Here is a 15,846-nt window from a genome sequence, read left to right as displayed (position 1 = left end):
GGGATGTGGCTCATTGTCCACGTCATATACAATTGTAAAAAGTGCATCCAAGGGAACAGTAGGCATTGGTAGCATTCACACGGAGTTAATATGAAAGCATTCAGAATAAAGGTACGGGGTGATAATAAGTCCAAATCATTAGAAGCAATGATTCGGTCTCACCTGGTACCAAGAGGATGCAGAGCTGAATCACAGGTGTGTACAGGTAACTGTACAACACCTCAGATGTGTCTGGCCTGATTTAAGCCACATAAAGACGTGGACATGCCAACACACTGAAAGGCACTCAACCAATTAAACGCCTGCATGTTTTGTACAACCACACACCTCGCTGAGGTATTTCCACACCCGACCTTCAAATAAATAACTTTACCAAGGAAATAAGAAATTGAAGAGGATTAGATATGACACACTTTATTCATCCCAAACGTTGGGAAATGATCACATTACAGCAGTCACAACATGAAAACAGCCTCACTCAATAAAATAAATATGACATCACAAAACGAGCAGCTCAGAAAGATTAAAAAATACACACGAAGCTGAAGTGAAATGAATAAATACAAGTGAAATCGCAAAGTAAGTCATGAAGGGTTATCCAGTGTTGTTCTGATCAGTGTTGGACTGAACTCAGACGGTAACAGCAATGATGGAGGACGGGTACCATCACACTGGGGTCCAGGACATTTCCATGAAATATATTCATCCAGTCACCAGGATGAGCCTGATGTCGGTCACCCTGGAGCCTTCACGTCATCAGATCTTTGTCTTCTCCGTGACCCTTGGAAGCAGGTGAAGTTGAACAATGAAACTACAATGATGGCTGAAACAGGCGCTCAGCTCAATCACGGTGAAGACTGTCCATCGCCAAGCTAAGGCGAGACCTACAGACTGAGACCTGATAAGACCAGCAGAGCAAACAGCAGTCGTTTCAGCACCTAAAGTTCATGAGGAGTCATTAGGCTAAACAAAAGGAATAAAAACAATCAAATTCTGTTTAGGACACAAAGACAAATTGTCCCCATTGTAACTAAAGTTCTAGTGAAAGAAACAGGTCGTCAGTTATGGCGATGAAAGTAATCTGCTGTGCAACAGAGCGAGTACAGCATGCAGCAGGTCTGCGTGTTCTCGTGTGAAATGTCGGCGGACTCGGTGTAACCACAGAGCGGTGATATCAGCGTGCACGGTGGCGTCACTGCTCGTTGCTTCTGTAGTCCAGGTAGTGAGTGAGCAGGCCGGGCAGAGGAAGCACAGGGAGCAAGTTCAGTCTGGATCGCCCAATCAGATTTCTGATCTGAAGACGACACAACTGGCAGAGACTCCTTGGAGAAGCTAGAAGGAGACAGAGACAGAGCTGCTGTGACTCAGACCGACTTCGTTTCATCTGGTTCTACACAATAACAGAGTCACCACAGCAGCACATGACCAGTACCTTCAAAGGTCAGCAGCAGCTGGTGTGTTTTCCCACCAGGGGGCGCCAGCTCCACCGGCCGCTGATTGTTGCCGTCTCGGAAGTTAGTATTCGCCCCGTAGTCGAGCAGCAGTGACACCTGATCTGCGCTGTCCTGTCTGACAGCCGCATGCAGAGGGCTGTCGCAGCCTCTGCCCACACTTACATCTGCTCCTAGATCAGACACACCCACAGAGCCATGAAACGTGACCATGGACGGTCGACACAGAGACATTTACCTGCTCTTGTCTGACAGACCACTCCAGCTGCTCCAGACCACAAGCACATTTGTTCACACATCATCCTACAACACTTTTTCCTGCAGCCTGAAGCACTTTCCAGAGCTTTTACTCACACACAAGGCCAATCCGGATTAATCAAAGAAACCCTTCATACATGTATTTGGACTGTGGGTGTGGAGACTCTCCACACACAAAGACCAGCCGACCAGAACAATCAAACCCAGATCCTTCCTGCTGTGAGAGCGCAGTGCTCACCACCATGCGGACTGTCCTCTATTATTTTTTTAGGACGTGGCCTGTTAAACAAATTTCCCAGGTGTGGGACTAACAAAGGTTTATTTTTCCTTATCTTTCCATACCTTATCTTATCTTATCTAACACGCCCGGGAGGAAGCCGCACTCTTGTGTGTTAACACTGACATGACCGTGACTCTGGTCTCTAACCCTGACCTAACACTCTCCTCTTTGCAGTGCATCTCCCCATAGTCTGTCCTCGGGGTTAATCATAATAATAATACGTTTTATTTGAGGGCGCCTTACAAAAAGAAAAAACATATCAATAAAAAATTGATTCAAATACATTTAAATAGAAAAACAACAAACAAGATTTGACAACAAGTAAGATCTGTATTAAAGTGAGTAAGCCAGTTTAAACAGGCTTTGAGCTGTGACTTAAATACGGGAATCTATATTTCCTATGAGTAGGGATGGGTATCAAACCCGGTTCTTGTTGAGAACCGGTTCCCACAGTTTCAGTTCCTTGGAGTTGTTTGCCATTTTTGCAAACGATTCCCTTATCGATTCCAGTCGCCCCGAATGACGTCACCACGTTGTGGAGCGTCATTTACCCGGCAGGAAACACGGCACGTAAGCGGCTCAAACGCTCAAGTTTGGTTATGCTTTACGAGAACGGATGACAACAGCTCTGCTCCCCACAGTGAGGAGACGAGCACAAGGAACAACAAGATGAGTGGCAGATCTGAGAGAGCGGGAAACAGTGGAGATATGAAGCAGATCACAGAGATGAGGAGGGCCAAGGTTATGGATGCACTTAAACGTGAGAACCAAGATTTTTACGTTTATCTTGGCTTCTGTGGGCAACCAGCTGTTGAAGAACTGGTAATATAGTCTCTTAAAGGAGTTATGACCCCAGCTGCTGGTTATGAGACGTTAGTGACTTCATATTTTCACTTTTTCCACCTTCAGATGTATTTCCACGGTTACGGGAGCTTTCATTTTAGCACGAGCGTCAGAGCTGTCAGGTGATTGTTCAGAGGACTCCAAAGCTTGAAACATCAGTCACAGCCCTGCAGACATGAGCCGCATCAGGTGAAGCTACTCAGCTTTGTAGTGAATGAGACTCACACCTCTGTGCAGCAGGACCTTTGAGCAGGCTGTGTGTCGGTGCAGACAGCTCACATACAGAGGAGAGCCCAGGTGGGAAACTTCATAATCTGGATCTGCTCCATGAGACAGCAGGGCCTCCACACAGTGGCTGTTACCTGCACGTGTACACACATAGTTGCAGTTAACACGTGTTACCCATAGTCAAACAGTGCGCTGGCTATATTTACCTCTCTTGCAGGCTTCGTGCAAAGCTGAGGGAAAGTGTGTGTGATGCGCACGCGTGTGTGCGCCGCTCTGCAGGAGCAGTTCCACACAGCCGACGCTCCCCGACGTACAGCAGTTGTACAGAGGAGTGACACCATCAATGGTAGCAGCGTTCACCTGGACACACACAAACAGATGCTGGACACAAACACACGGTGCGTCCATGCAGATGTACAGATGGTGCTGATACTCACATTAGCTCCAGCATTTAGTAAAGCTCTGACACAGGCGACGTGTCCTGATAGACAGGCTTCGTGAAGAGGAGTCACATGATCGATGGTGACAATGTTGGCGTGATAGCCCTGAAAAACAGATGTAAATAACGGGACGTGTGTCGGCTTTATTCAAACTGATAAGCGATTACCGGAGCCTCACATCGATGTCCAGTTACCTGGGCCAGCAGAGTGCGCAGGGCAAGCAGCCGACCCTGAGAAGCTGCTTCATGGAGAGGAGAACGATCTGCCCAGGACCCTGAAAACACACAGAAAAAATGCAGACATGTAGTAGAAAGTGGAATACAAAGCACCAGCCTGAGCTCATTAATGACTGATGTGCTTTCAAACTCTGTCTCAGGCTTAGTTTGAAGATCAGGAATTTCACGATGAAACAGTAACATGTTTGTCCATGTGAGGACTTCTATGATGACACCCTGCCGTTGTGTTGCTGAACACTAAGCAGTAGAGCATCTCCCTTCTCTGCGACCCATGGACACACATCACACGTGCGGCCTGACACGCTCTCTAAACCACAACAGGAACGCTTTGAATCCCACACACTGGAGGCATGTGGCTCCATGCTCCACTGTATCTTACTGTGGAGCTGAAGGGCTCCGCAGTAAGATATAGCGTAAGGATCTTCTTGTGGCAGGGCTGCCACAAACTATTATTCTGATAGTCGACTAGTCACAGATTATTTTTGCCATTAGTCGACTAATCAGATCATCATCCATTGGACGTAAAACTGCGCACTTATTTAACTATCATTAGCTTACAGCTTGAGGTGTTTAAGGTATGTGCTAACTAAAAATAAAGACAAGATGATAGTTTATTAAACTTTTAACAAACTCAGCCGTCTGCTCCTTGCTATCTAAAATATAACAGGACACTGGAGTAAACTCTCGACCATCTCAGACTTCTGTCAGCTGTCTGTTTGACGTTTATTCAGCTGTGTCAAAACTAACTTTAATCTCAGCCAAACCGATTTACTCAGGGACAAATAAAACACAAAAAAAAGCCAAACAATAACAGTTTTAAGTTATCTAAGTGACTTATATATCATGTTTAACCCAAATAGCGAAAGTCCACGGTGGGTTTGAAAACGATTTGCCGGGAGTCTGCAATTCTCGTCGGCTCGAGTGACCATTGAACCCCCCGGCTCGCTATCGAGCTGGTGGGTAACAGACGTCTCCGAAAACGTCAGAGCGCTTTTGCAAATATGTGGTGTCTTGATAAACCGAGCAGATATTTGAAGTTTACAGCTACATTCTTGCCTGAAAATATGTTAGAAGTTTGTTTTGCGACCCAGAATGATTAAGAAGAGTAATATTAAAACTCAGTAGCTGCCGCCATTGTTGGAAACTGGAATTGGCTGAGCCGTGCTAAATCTGGGGAAAAGTAGGACGCATTTGTCGGCTGCATTTGGGAAGCCTTTGTCACATCGCTGTAACGTAATCGGCCTTCAAATGCGGCCTCCAAAAGATGCGGCCTGAATTTGGACATATCGACGATACCGGAGTTGCTTCTTCTTCTTCGGGGTTTAACGGCAGCTGGCATCCTTGTGCATGCAGTGCTGCCATCTTCTGTTTCAGTCCATTATTCCACTCTTAAATCCTGCTACTTATTCCTGCGTCTTTCAGGACAAATTTAGTAGTCAACACTTCGTTTAAAGCCTTGTAAGATACAAGGCTTTAAACGAAGTGTTGACTATTAAATTTGTCGTTGGCGATTTTGATAGTCGACTAATCGTGGCTTATTTCGCTCTTATAGAACATTTCACTCGCTGGGCGCACGTCCTCATTTTATGTTTGACAGCATTTTAGTAGGTAAAGGTGAAGCTTGGACATGAGTTGAGCTGTGGTTTGGGGAAGGCGTCGAAGGGGATCGGCGACAGCTCCCGGGCCTGACAGATCCCCATGTACTTAATAGAAGAGAAGAAGCTAAAGCAGGGAGGGCGGGTGGGGCACGTAAACGAGAATGAACAGCTTGCAGAACTGGGGGAACCTATATAGATGAGAACCGGAAGGAGCGTGTTTGGAGGCGTGGCCCTGCTCCTGAAATTGCTGCTTAATCTGCAATTAAGGTAGAAAACAGGACGAATCACAAAGAATTGCACTTAATGAGAAACGTGATTTTTACTTGTTTTGTAACAGGGCGTCAGCACCTGCATTTGGAGCTCGTCAGCACGTCCTCAGCTGTCACTGCAGCACACACCACAGACCCACACACAGTCTCACGTCCAACATACCCATATCTCCGTCTCCCCACGGCACATCCAGCCACTGGTAGATATAGGACATTTTGACTTAAGCAGAATCCCTCCACTCCTCCTGTTTGTCCTTCCTGTATGCAGGACACATCAGACTAAGAATCACCTCGCCATCGAAACACCAACAAAACACTGAGAATGATCAGATGAGACTATAATGAGCTGGATCACTGACAGGCTCCTCCTGTGGCAGAGCACTGAGCAGTGTCTCCAGATCATAACAACGAACCTCTCTGATCAAAAAGCTGAGCCCACTCTGTCAGTGAGTCACTAATTCAATGAATCTGCCTTCAGCCGCAAAGAAATGTGTAATGTTTCTGTTAAGAGTGCACAGTTAATGCTCAGTCATCCAGGTAAGGAAATCCCAAAAGGTTGGTTCTGTTCATCTGGATGTTTCAGTGGGAGAAACGTTTGGTCATCATCCAGGTGACAGTACACAGTTAAGTAGGAACGCAGCCTTGCTCCAGTGAGCTGCTGCTGGCGTCCTGTGGATGGTACGACACAGCTGCCGCGGGGTTTAACTGGGCTACATTTAAATAAGCTTTCTGCAGGTTTTACAGATGTGTCATTAAATCATTCTGTATCAAAAACATGTTCACAGGGCTGACTTTAGGTTAATGTTATCATAGTTTTCTATTTTCTAATTTGTTTTATTTCATCTGGACTTTTTGCTTTTGATTCGGTTTAGTTTGAGTCATTTTCCAGAATGAGCTTCCGTGTTCAGTTTAGTCGTTATTGTTTGAAAATGTTTAGTTTCATGTTATGAACTAAAAAGTCTTTTAGTTGTAGTTAACTGTAATAACCCTAACCCTGCATGGCCCACATTAACACTAACTAACCAAAACCAATTTAGAAGCATTCATTAACCAAAGGTTGAAACCTGAACCTTCAAACTGCACGTGTGTGACGTGTTCACAGCATTAACCACCTCCAGCCTCAGAAACTCCTGAAAACAGACGCGTGCTGCTGCACTGGGAGTCTTCCTCACTCTTACAATGAAGCGCTGCAGGAATCTTTCAGAACATAACAGGACACAATCACAAGTCCCTAAAATGTTTTACTTGAAACAGCCCACTTTCCCTCACCCTCCACCTTATGTAGGAACATTTCATTCACACATCTTTTGAAAATAACTTTTAGTAACATCTGCCAGCGTAGCTCTGTGCTAGCTGGGTCAGCTGGTTGGTAACGTTTGTCAGTGGTGCCAGACTTGGGTATCCTGACTATTTGAAACTGGCTTTCTAAAACAGGACACTGGAGGGTGTAGTAAGCAAGTCTGATATGGCCAGGCTATCTTTAGTTAGCGGGTTTGAAAAAAAAAGCGCAGTCAAGTCCGAGACAGAGACAGAGATCACGACAGACGTCTGTCAAAAATAGAAGAAAAATGAATGCAAAGCTCGTTTGCAAGCACAAAGAAACTTCCTATGAAGGTCGTAAACAGCTGGAGCCGCTCTCAGCTAGCTGGCTGCGAGGCAGGGTGCCTGCACAGTGCTGACACAGAGGGCAGTCCCACTCACATTCACGCCTGTGGCCAGTGTAGTGTGTCTGTGGACTGTGGGAGGACAAGAATATCCATTCTGTTCATCGCGTCATAGACCTTAGTGCTGCCTCCATTAGATCAGTATTTACTGACTGAACATGTAACAAACAGCTCACAAATACACTGAGCAGCTTTCTGTGTTTGGCTAATTATGACCCAGCATTAAAGCACATGTATGCATTTCTGTATCAATAACTGAATGCATGATGAATTCCGCTAACACAGAATTTTTACTTAACTTTGTTTACCGACATTATTCAAACATAGCATGTGCAGTATATGTACTGTACAGCTGAAAATGGAGGTGTATGCTGAGGTCTGTGAACCTCCATTGTTTCTAACAGCCAGCAGGGATGACATGTCCACTGATGATTAAAAAAAATCAGATTTCAAAGAAACCTAAGGGTTAAATGAGCTGCCTTCATGACATTCTTTTCTCCCTAAACCTCCAACGCCCGAGGATAAATGGCCCTCCCTGAGCCTGGTTCTGTTGGAGGTCTCTTCCTGTTAAAGGGGAGTTCTTCCTCCATTCTCTTACCAGGTGCGTGGAGAACACAGGCGATGGGCACATTGTTGGGTTTTCTGTATAATGTGGTAAGATCTGTACTTCACGACACAAAGTGCCTGTTGTAAACACAGAAGCGAGTGCTCTGTGCTTGTGTAATAAAGAGATTATTGTGTTCTTCTCATTTAAATGTAGGCCTTACTGCAGTTTCACGTGATAAAGTTCAAACACAGTTATTTTGGACAGGTATACTGATGCTGTGCCATTTGATAGGTTTGTAGCTTGAACCTATTCGCTGGAACGTTAAGACAATATAATTACACTGCAAGCAAGACACAAGTAGGCAAACTTCTTCATGGTACTCGTGCACGGGAGAGAACCGGACAGGCACCGTTCCTTCGCTTGACCCCAGTAGCTCTCGTCCGTTCTCCCATACACTGTCCTTTTATTGAGGTTACATGAATATGCATAAGTTCATTAACATATGACGTCTACATACACAAAGAGTACCTTGCCTGTGTGTGTGTGTGTGTGTGTGTGTGTGTGTGGACTGCTGATCAAAGGGTCAAACATCCTTGGTCAGGAAGAGGGTAGCCTCCCCCTCACCCTAGATGGTTCATCCTAGATAACACGGTGAGGAAGTCCTGCAGTTCATCTAAACAAAGAGCACTTAGACTAGAACAGACGCAACTACGTTAATCCTACCATAAAATAATAAGACACGGTATGACCTCTCATGCTCCCAAAGTGCTGTCTAATACACACAAAGTTTGCAGACTATCAAGGATCAAAACCTCTACCAATCTACAACTAATTACAAAACTCTAAGCATATATAAGTAAATATTTCTAAGCATAAATGACAATCAACAATACAAATCTAACACCATTAATCGGGAGTTTTGCGTGGGTATTTTCACAAGTAGTGCTGCTGATTTAGCTTAAGGATCTTCAATCCAGCTGCTTCACAGAGCAGCAGCTCTTCAGTGCAAACCCCGTTTAAATGTACCACCTTAGTATAAAAGCACCCGGCCGGCAGTGTTTCCATACGTCTGCTCAGCTCCAGTCAAACTGCTGGAGGCCCCGCTTGGCCCTGGAGCAGGGCTGTTCCAAACACGCTCAAATTCCACCTGACAGCCACACACTTGTAGAAAGTGTGTTATTTACACTGACACTCTGATAGGGACTATTTACAGAAATCCCCCCGCCACCAATGTGCTTCCACCCAAAACACATCAATGCGCCCACCTTGGCTGGTAAGAATTCCCCAGCAGGCCCGCTTCCTCTCCGAGACGTGCCTCGGCAGCAGGCCCGGCTCAGCACCTCTTTTCCGGGACACTTCGGTAGCTCCACACGGCCCCGGCAGCATGTTCCGACTACTCCGAACTCCGCTGCAATACTGCAGGCAGCAGCAGCTCGGAAAGGAGGAGGGCGAGCTGGGAGTCTTATGATTGGCTGAAGAGGTTTGTTTGCGTTCGGGGCACATGGCCATCTCACATGTGCGCCCACGTGTGGAGCATAGATACAGAGCGCTCCCCAGTCGGACCCACTCCAGACTAGTGATGGGATTTCCGGCTCTTTTTAGAGAACCGAATCTTTCGGCTCGACTCACTAAAAAGATTCGACTCTTTCGGATCCGAGCCGACTCTTCAGGTTGTTTTGTTGCTTTAATTAATTTATTATTAACAATAATATAAAATAATGCACAAAATGAATTACTAATGTAAAAAAAAGTGTTTTTATTTATATATGTTTATATATAAATATATGCGGTGGCCCCTAGAGACAAAACGCGTACAAACTCCAAAACACATTTCTAGCGTTAACTGAACGTCCAAAACAGAGCTACCTAGATCATTTAAATTACACAATTGAAAGCATATGTGTATTGTTTGTGTATTTATACACAAGCTGTATTTATACACAAGCACTCATATATATTCAAATAATTTAAAAACAAATGTTCATTTACCTGTTACTACCACACACCAAATCCGGTCGTTGGTACTTGCTGGCTTGTGTAGCCACTAAGTAACAAAAGCTCAACACTGCGCCCAGCATCCTGGAGCACTTCTGTTGTCTTTTGTACGTGTTTTTACGTGCTTCGGAGTTTGTACGTGCTTCAGAGTTCGTAACTGTTTTGAAGTTTGTACATGCTTTGTCTCTAGGTGCCACCGCAAATATACTTTTATTTATTCACTCCACATAAAATGTAATAAATAAATCATATAATACAAAAACAAACTATTCACATTTCAACTTTTAACTATTTAAATTTTCAGCTTTTTCATTTTAAACAAATTTAAAGTGAAACAACACAAAACACTGCAAACCACAACACAAATAAATATAAATTAAAATATGAAAACAAAAAGAAGATGCACATTCTCTGTCATATGGACCTGCATGAATAAACTTTCTGAATCCTTTATCACCTGCAACTGAAAATAGTTGTGGATGATTACTATACCTTTTTAATGTGACGTTGTTGTCCCTGGCTCTCTTTCTCTCTCTCTTCCGCTATGTTCCTGAGCTACTGCGAGTGTAACTATCGCCCCTCCCCCCTCTGCCCAGCGTAAAGCACAAGGCTCGCGTGCGGAGTGAAGCGGGGAAAAGTGCAAGAGAGAGAGAGAGAGCAACAGAGTGAGAGAAAAAGAAAAAAAAACCACGGCTCCCAATAAGTAGCCGGCTCGCGTCGTTCACGTCAAAGACCCGGCTCTAAGAGCCGTTTCGTTCGCGACCGACACATCACTACTCCAGACTGATCTGACTGAAAGGCCATAAGCTCCAGCCTTGGTGTCGTTTGTTTCTCTCTAATTCCACTTTCACAGTGTGCGCATTTTTTCACCCACTGTGTCATTACTCCTTGGTCACAGTCACAATACTGTATTAATCCCTAAAGAAATGATGTGGTAACAGTGGATCCGAGACAATAAGAACAGTAACAGACTGAACTAAAGTAAACAATACAATATATTACAGTGTTACAACAAGTGTTGTATTGTTCGATACATATGCGTACCGAACCGAAAGCACTGTATCGAACGGTTCAATATCGATACGAATATCGTTGCACCCCTAATATATATATATATATATATATATACATATGTGTGTGTGTGTGTATAGGTCCCTCATCCTATTCATGTAGCCCCTTCCGCCGGGGTTACTTGCGTAGTAGCATTCCAACAATGCCCTGTTTTCGTCTCTTGCCCACCGATGCCTTCTTGTTCCAGTAGCCCACTTTTCGTCAGGGTGCCCTGGTTCCTCAACACCTGACGCGGACCTTGTTGATCCGGGTGACGTCCGAGCCGGCATGCCTTCATATTTATCTGTCTCGCTCATGTCTGCGGTAGGCTTGCTTAGCATAGGGGGTCTAGCCTTAGGACCCTTACTGGATACAGACACCCCAGGCAGGAATTGAACTTGCGATCTTCTGTTCCAAAGGCGCATAGTCTAACCACTACACTATCCAGCTGCTACATAGTGGTGGTAGACAAACAGAAGAAGACGGCCGTAGTGATCGATGTAGCGGTTCCGAATGACAGCAATATCAGGAAGAAGGAACAAGAGAAGCTGGAGAAATACCAAGGGCTCAGAGAAGAGCTCGAGAGGATGTGGAGGGTGAAGGTGACGGTGGTCCCCGTGGTAATCGGAGCACTAGGTGCGGTGACTCCCAAGTTAGGCGAGTGGCTCCAGCAGATCCCGGGAACAACATCGGAGATCTCTGTCCAGAAGAGCGCAGTCCTGGGAACAGCTAAGATACTGCAGTCAAAGGAGCTTGCAAAGAAAAGCGTCTGGACTTCTTTAAGTTGCTTGAAGACGTTTCACCTCTCATCCGAGAAGCTTCTTCAGTTCTAAGGTCAAATGGTGGAGAGTCCCAGATATAAACCTAGTGGGAGTGACCCCCCACAGAGGGACAAAAGGACCCCCTGATGATCCTCTACCTAATCACATGAGCCAAGGTGTGAAACTGGGTGTGGGTCCCAATCAGCTCAGGCGATTAGGTAGAGGATCATCAGGGGGTCCTTTTGTCCCTCTGTGGGGGGTCACTCCCACTAGGTTTATATCTGGGACTCTCCACCATTTGACCTTAGAACTGAAGAAGCTTCTCGGATGAGAGGTGAAACGTCTTCAAGCAACTTAAAGAAGTCCAGACGCTTTTCTTTGCAAGCTCCTTTGACTACGATGACCTGGATGACTGAGAACCTTCACAGACCTAAGATACTGCAGGACCCTCAAGCTCCCAGGCCTCTGGTAGAGGACCTGAGCTTGAAGGATAAACCGCCCGCAGGGGCGTGCTGGGTGTTTTTTCTTTTTTGTATGTATGTGTATATATATGTGTGTGTATGTATATATATGTGTGTATATATACATACACAGCACTTGTTGTGCGCATGCGCCAACCAGCGTGCAGCCTGTTACAGTCGCTCCTGCTTTTCTCTTAGTTTAGCTCTTTTTTCTTACGTATTCTTTTTTTTCTGACTTGTATTTTCATCCGTTTTCTATCTCTTACTCAATCATGTGGATTGAGAGAGTTTTTGTTCTTCTGGTGGCCGTGGAACTGTTACTTTTATCAAGGAACGGGACCGCGGCACATCTCCTACACTCACAGACTGTTTACTCCAGAGATCAGCTGATCGCCCTGATGCCGGCCGGCTCGCTGGCCAGGCCCGCAGAAGTACCAGCTGAAATTTGGAGGAAAACACATCGGGGATGCAGAGGTCAAGGACAGAAAAGAAGAAAAAAGGTGACGGTGAGACAGCGGAGGCTCGAAGCAAGGAGGAGGTTTAAACCGTGTCTGCCGTCTATCGTGATGGGAAATGTGCGATCGTTGGCAAGTAAAATCGACGAGCTCTCAGCACTGGTACGGAGTCAGAGGGAATACCGAGAGTGTAGCCTGATGTGTTTCACCGAATCATGGCTGCACCAGGACATTCCCGATGAGAATGCTTCCGTGGAAGGCTTCCACACTGTTCGGGCGGACAGGGACAGCATCGCTAGCGGTAAGCGGAAAGGAGGTGGGCTTGCTGTTTTAGTTAACAAGCGGTGGTGTAACCCTGCCAACATAACAATCAAAGAAAGGATTTGTTGCCCGGACACTGAACTGTGTGCTGTTGGACTCAGGCCGTATTATTTACCCAGGGAATTCTCTCACGTCATCTTGGTGGCTGTTTATGTTCCCCCCTCTACTAACCCCACAGCTGCATGTGACACTATCCACTCTGCCATAGCTCGGCTACAGACTCAGCACCCGAGTGCCTTTATTGTGATCTCGGGTGACTTCAACCATGTATCACTGGACAATACACTACCAACATTCAAACAATATGTGGACTGTCCCACCAGGGGAGAGAAAACTTTAGACTTACTGTATGCTAACGTCAAGGATGCATACAGCTCCTCCTCCCTCCCCCCACTTGGTAGGTCAGATCATAACCTGATTCACCTCACCCCCCGCTATGTGCCAATTGTGAGGAGGGAACCTGTGACCACCAGGACTGTTAGGAGGTGGTCAGAGGAGGCAATAGCGGAACTACAGGGCTGTTTCGAGGTGACCGACTGGGAAACACTCTGTGAGCCTCACGCCGAGGACATCAATGGGCTTACTGAGTGTATCACAGACTACATAACTTTCTGCACCGACTCCATTGTTCCAGCTCAGACTGTTCATTGTTACCCAAATAACAAGCCGTGGGTGGCTAAGGACATCAAAGCCCTCCTCAACAACAAGAAGAGGGCTTTCAGAGGGGGCAACAAAGAGGAGGTGAGGAAGATCCAGGTGTTACTAAAGGACAAGATCAGAGAGGCTAAGGACAATTACAGGAGGAAGCTGGAGTGGAAACTCCAGCAGAACAGCATGAGAGAGGTGTGGAGGGGCATGAAGACCATCACTGGATTCAGGCCAACCAACAGCAGGGGAGCTGAGGGAGGTGAGAATAGAGCCGACGAGTTGAATCTGTTTTTCAATAGATTCGACACCACAGTGTCTGCTCCCACCCCCACAACCTCACCTGCAGTCAGCCTGGAATCCAGAGCCACACCACTGTGCCAGCCTCTCTCTTCACATGTTGCCTCCTGTGAGATTCCTGACACCCCTCCCCCACCCATCACCTTCACTCAATACCAGGTTGAGATGCAAATGAGGAGACTTCACTCAGGCAAGTCTGCTGGACCAGACGGAGTGAGTCCCCTCGTCCTCAAGACCTGTGCCCCCCAGCTGTGTGGAGTCTTTCATAAACTGTTTATGCTGAGTCTGAGTCTGCAGAGGGTCCCGGTGATGTGGAAGACATCATGCCTCGTCCCTGTACCAAAGACGCCACGTCCCAGTGGCCCCCAGGATTACAGGCCAGTGGCACTGACCTCCCACATCATGAAGACCCTGGAAAGGCTCATCCTGGACCAGCTGCGACCCATAGTAAGACCACATCTGGATCCCCTTCAGTTCGCTTATCAGCCTCGTCTCGGAACTGAGGACGCCATCATCTACCTGCTCAATCGTGTCTACACCCATCTGGACCAGCCGGCGAGCACTGTGAGGGTCATGTTTTTTGACTTTTCCAGTGCTTTCAACACCATCAGGCCGACCCTCCTGGGTGATAAGTTAGCAGCGATGCAGGTGGATGCTTCTCTGGTGACCTGGATTGTTGATTACCTGACAGGAAGACCACAATATGTACGTCTCCCACAGTGTGTGTCTGACAAGGTGATCAGCAACACAGGGGCACCACAGGGGACTGTCCTCTCCCCCTTCCTCTTCACCCTCTACACCACAGACTTCAGCCACTGCACGGAGACCTCCATCTTCAGAAGTTTTCTGATGACTCTGCGGTGGTTGGATGCATCAGCAGGGATGATGAGACAGAGTACCGGGCTGTGGTCGACTCCTTTGTCACGTGGTGTGAGCAGAATCATCTGCAGCTCAACGTGGCAAAGACCAAGGAACTGATCGTGGACTTCAGGAAGACCAGGAAACACTTGACCCCTGTTTCAATTCAGGGGGTCAGTGTTGACATTGTGGAGGACTATAAATACCTTGGAGTACACATTGACAATAAACTGGACTGGGCTAAAAACACCACAGCACTTTACAGGAAGGGCCAGAGTCGTCTCTATTTTTTGAGGCGACTGAGGTCCTTCAACATCTGCCAGAAAATGCTGAGGATTTTCTATGAGTCTGTTGTGGCCAGTGCGATCCTCTATGCTGTTGCATGCTGGGGGAGCAGGCTGAGGGTCGCAGATGCCAACAGACTCAATAAACTGATCCGTAAGGCCAGTAATGTTATGGGGATGGAGCTGGACACCCTCAAGGTGGTGTCGGAGAGGCGGATGCTGTCCAAGATAAAGACAATGTTGGATAACACCTCCCACCCACTCCATGACATGCTGGTCAGTCACAGGAGCTCGTTCAGTGAGAGACTGAGATTACCGAAAAGCACCACTGAACGACACAGGAAATCATTCCTGCCTGTGGCCATCTCCCTGTACAACGCATCCACTTAACACACTGTTTGCTGCTACAACTACACATGTTTCTTTTCCAACTATTTATTTATGAGTGACTTATGTATGTATGTATGTATATATATGTATATATTGTACTATTCTTAGTTAGTGTATTGTCTGTCTTAATGTTGGTTTATAATGGAGCACTGTAACAAAAAATAATTTCCCCCAGGGATCAATAAAGTATTCTGATTCTGATATATATATGTGTGTATGTATGTTTACTTTCAGTTATTGTCGATTTCATTGTGGCGTGCCAACTGCACTGTGGCAGTGATGTGTATTCCTCTGATTGGGAGAAAAGAAAAAGGAGGTGTGATTCTGTTCTGAATGATTCAATATGTCCCTTGTCTCTTTGAGATTGTCATTGTTATTGTTCTAAATAAAGTTCATTTAAAAGAATTATCAGGGTTAATAGTTATGGTTTAGGCTGATGGTTAAGGTTAGGCATTGTCAATGAAATGTCCCCACTGAGATATGAAAACGAATGTGTGTGTGTTACAGAGGTT

At 46.1% G+C, this 15,846-nt stretch overlaps 1 protein-coding gene and 1 long non-coding RNA gene across 3 annotated transcripts in view; one reads left to right on the top strand and one right to left on the bottom strand.

The window, feature by feature from the left end:
• Positions 1-15,846, top strand: part of LOC309708693 — a 60,987-nt gene that overhangs the window by 24,603 nt on the left and 20,538 nt on the right. The window lies entirely within an intron of this gene.
• LOC309708689 (ankyrin repeat and SOCS box protein 5-like) lies at positions 399-9,368 on the bottom strand. 2 transcript variants are annotated; one of them, XM_082536933.1, is made up of 8 exons: positions 9,080-9,190; positions 5,767-5,861; positions 3,695-3,774; positions 3,498-3,605; positions 3,267-3,420; positions 3,060-3,194; positions 1,433-1,624; positions 399-1,332 (listed from the first exon to the last, which is right to left on the bottom strand). In XM_082536933.1, the coding sequence occupies exons 2-8, from the start codon at positions 5,816-5,818 to the stop codon at positions 1,193-1,195; spliced, it is 861 nt and encodes a 286-aa protein (XP_082393059.1). In that variant the 5' UTR covers positions 5,819-5,861; positions 9,080-9,190; the 3' UTR covers positions 399-1,192. The 2 variants fall into 2 exon arrangements, with proteins under 2 accessions (XP_082393059.1, XP_082393058.1); XM_082536932.1 differs by lacking the exon at positions 5,767-5,861 and having other exon boundaries at positions 9,080-9,368.

Source organism: Aulonocara stuartgranti (assembly GCF_965226115.1).
Source record: "Aulonocara stuartgranti genome assembly, chromosome: 6".
NCBI lineage: Eukaryota > Metazoa > Chordata > Actinopteri > Cichliformes > Cichlidae > Aulonocara > Aulonocara stuartgranti.
Note: the sequence above shows the minus strand (reverse complement) of the source record. Positions and strands in the feature narration are given on the sequence as shown.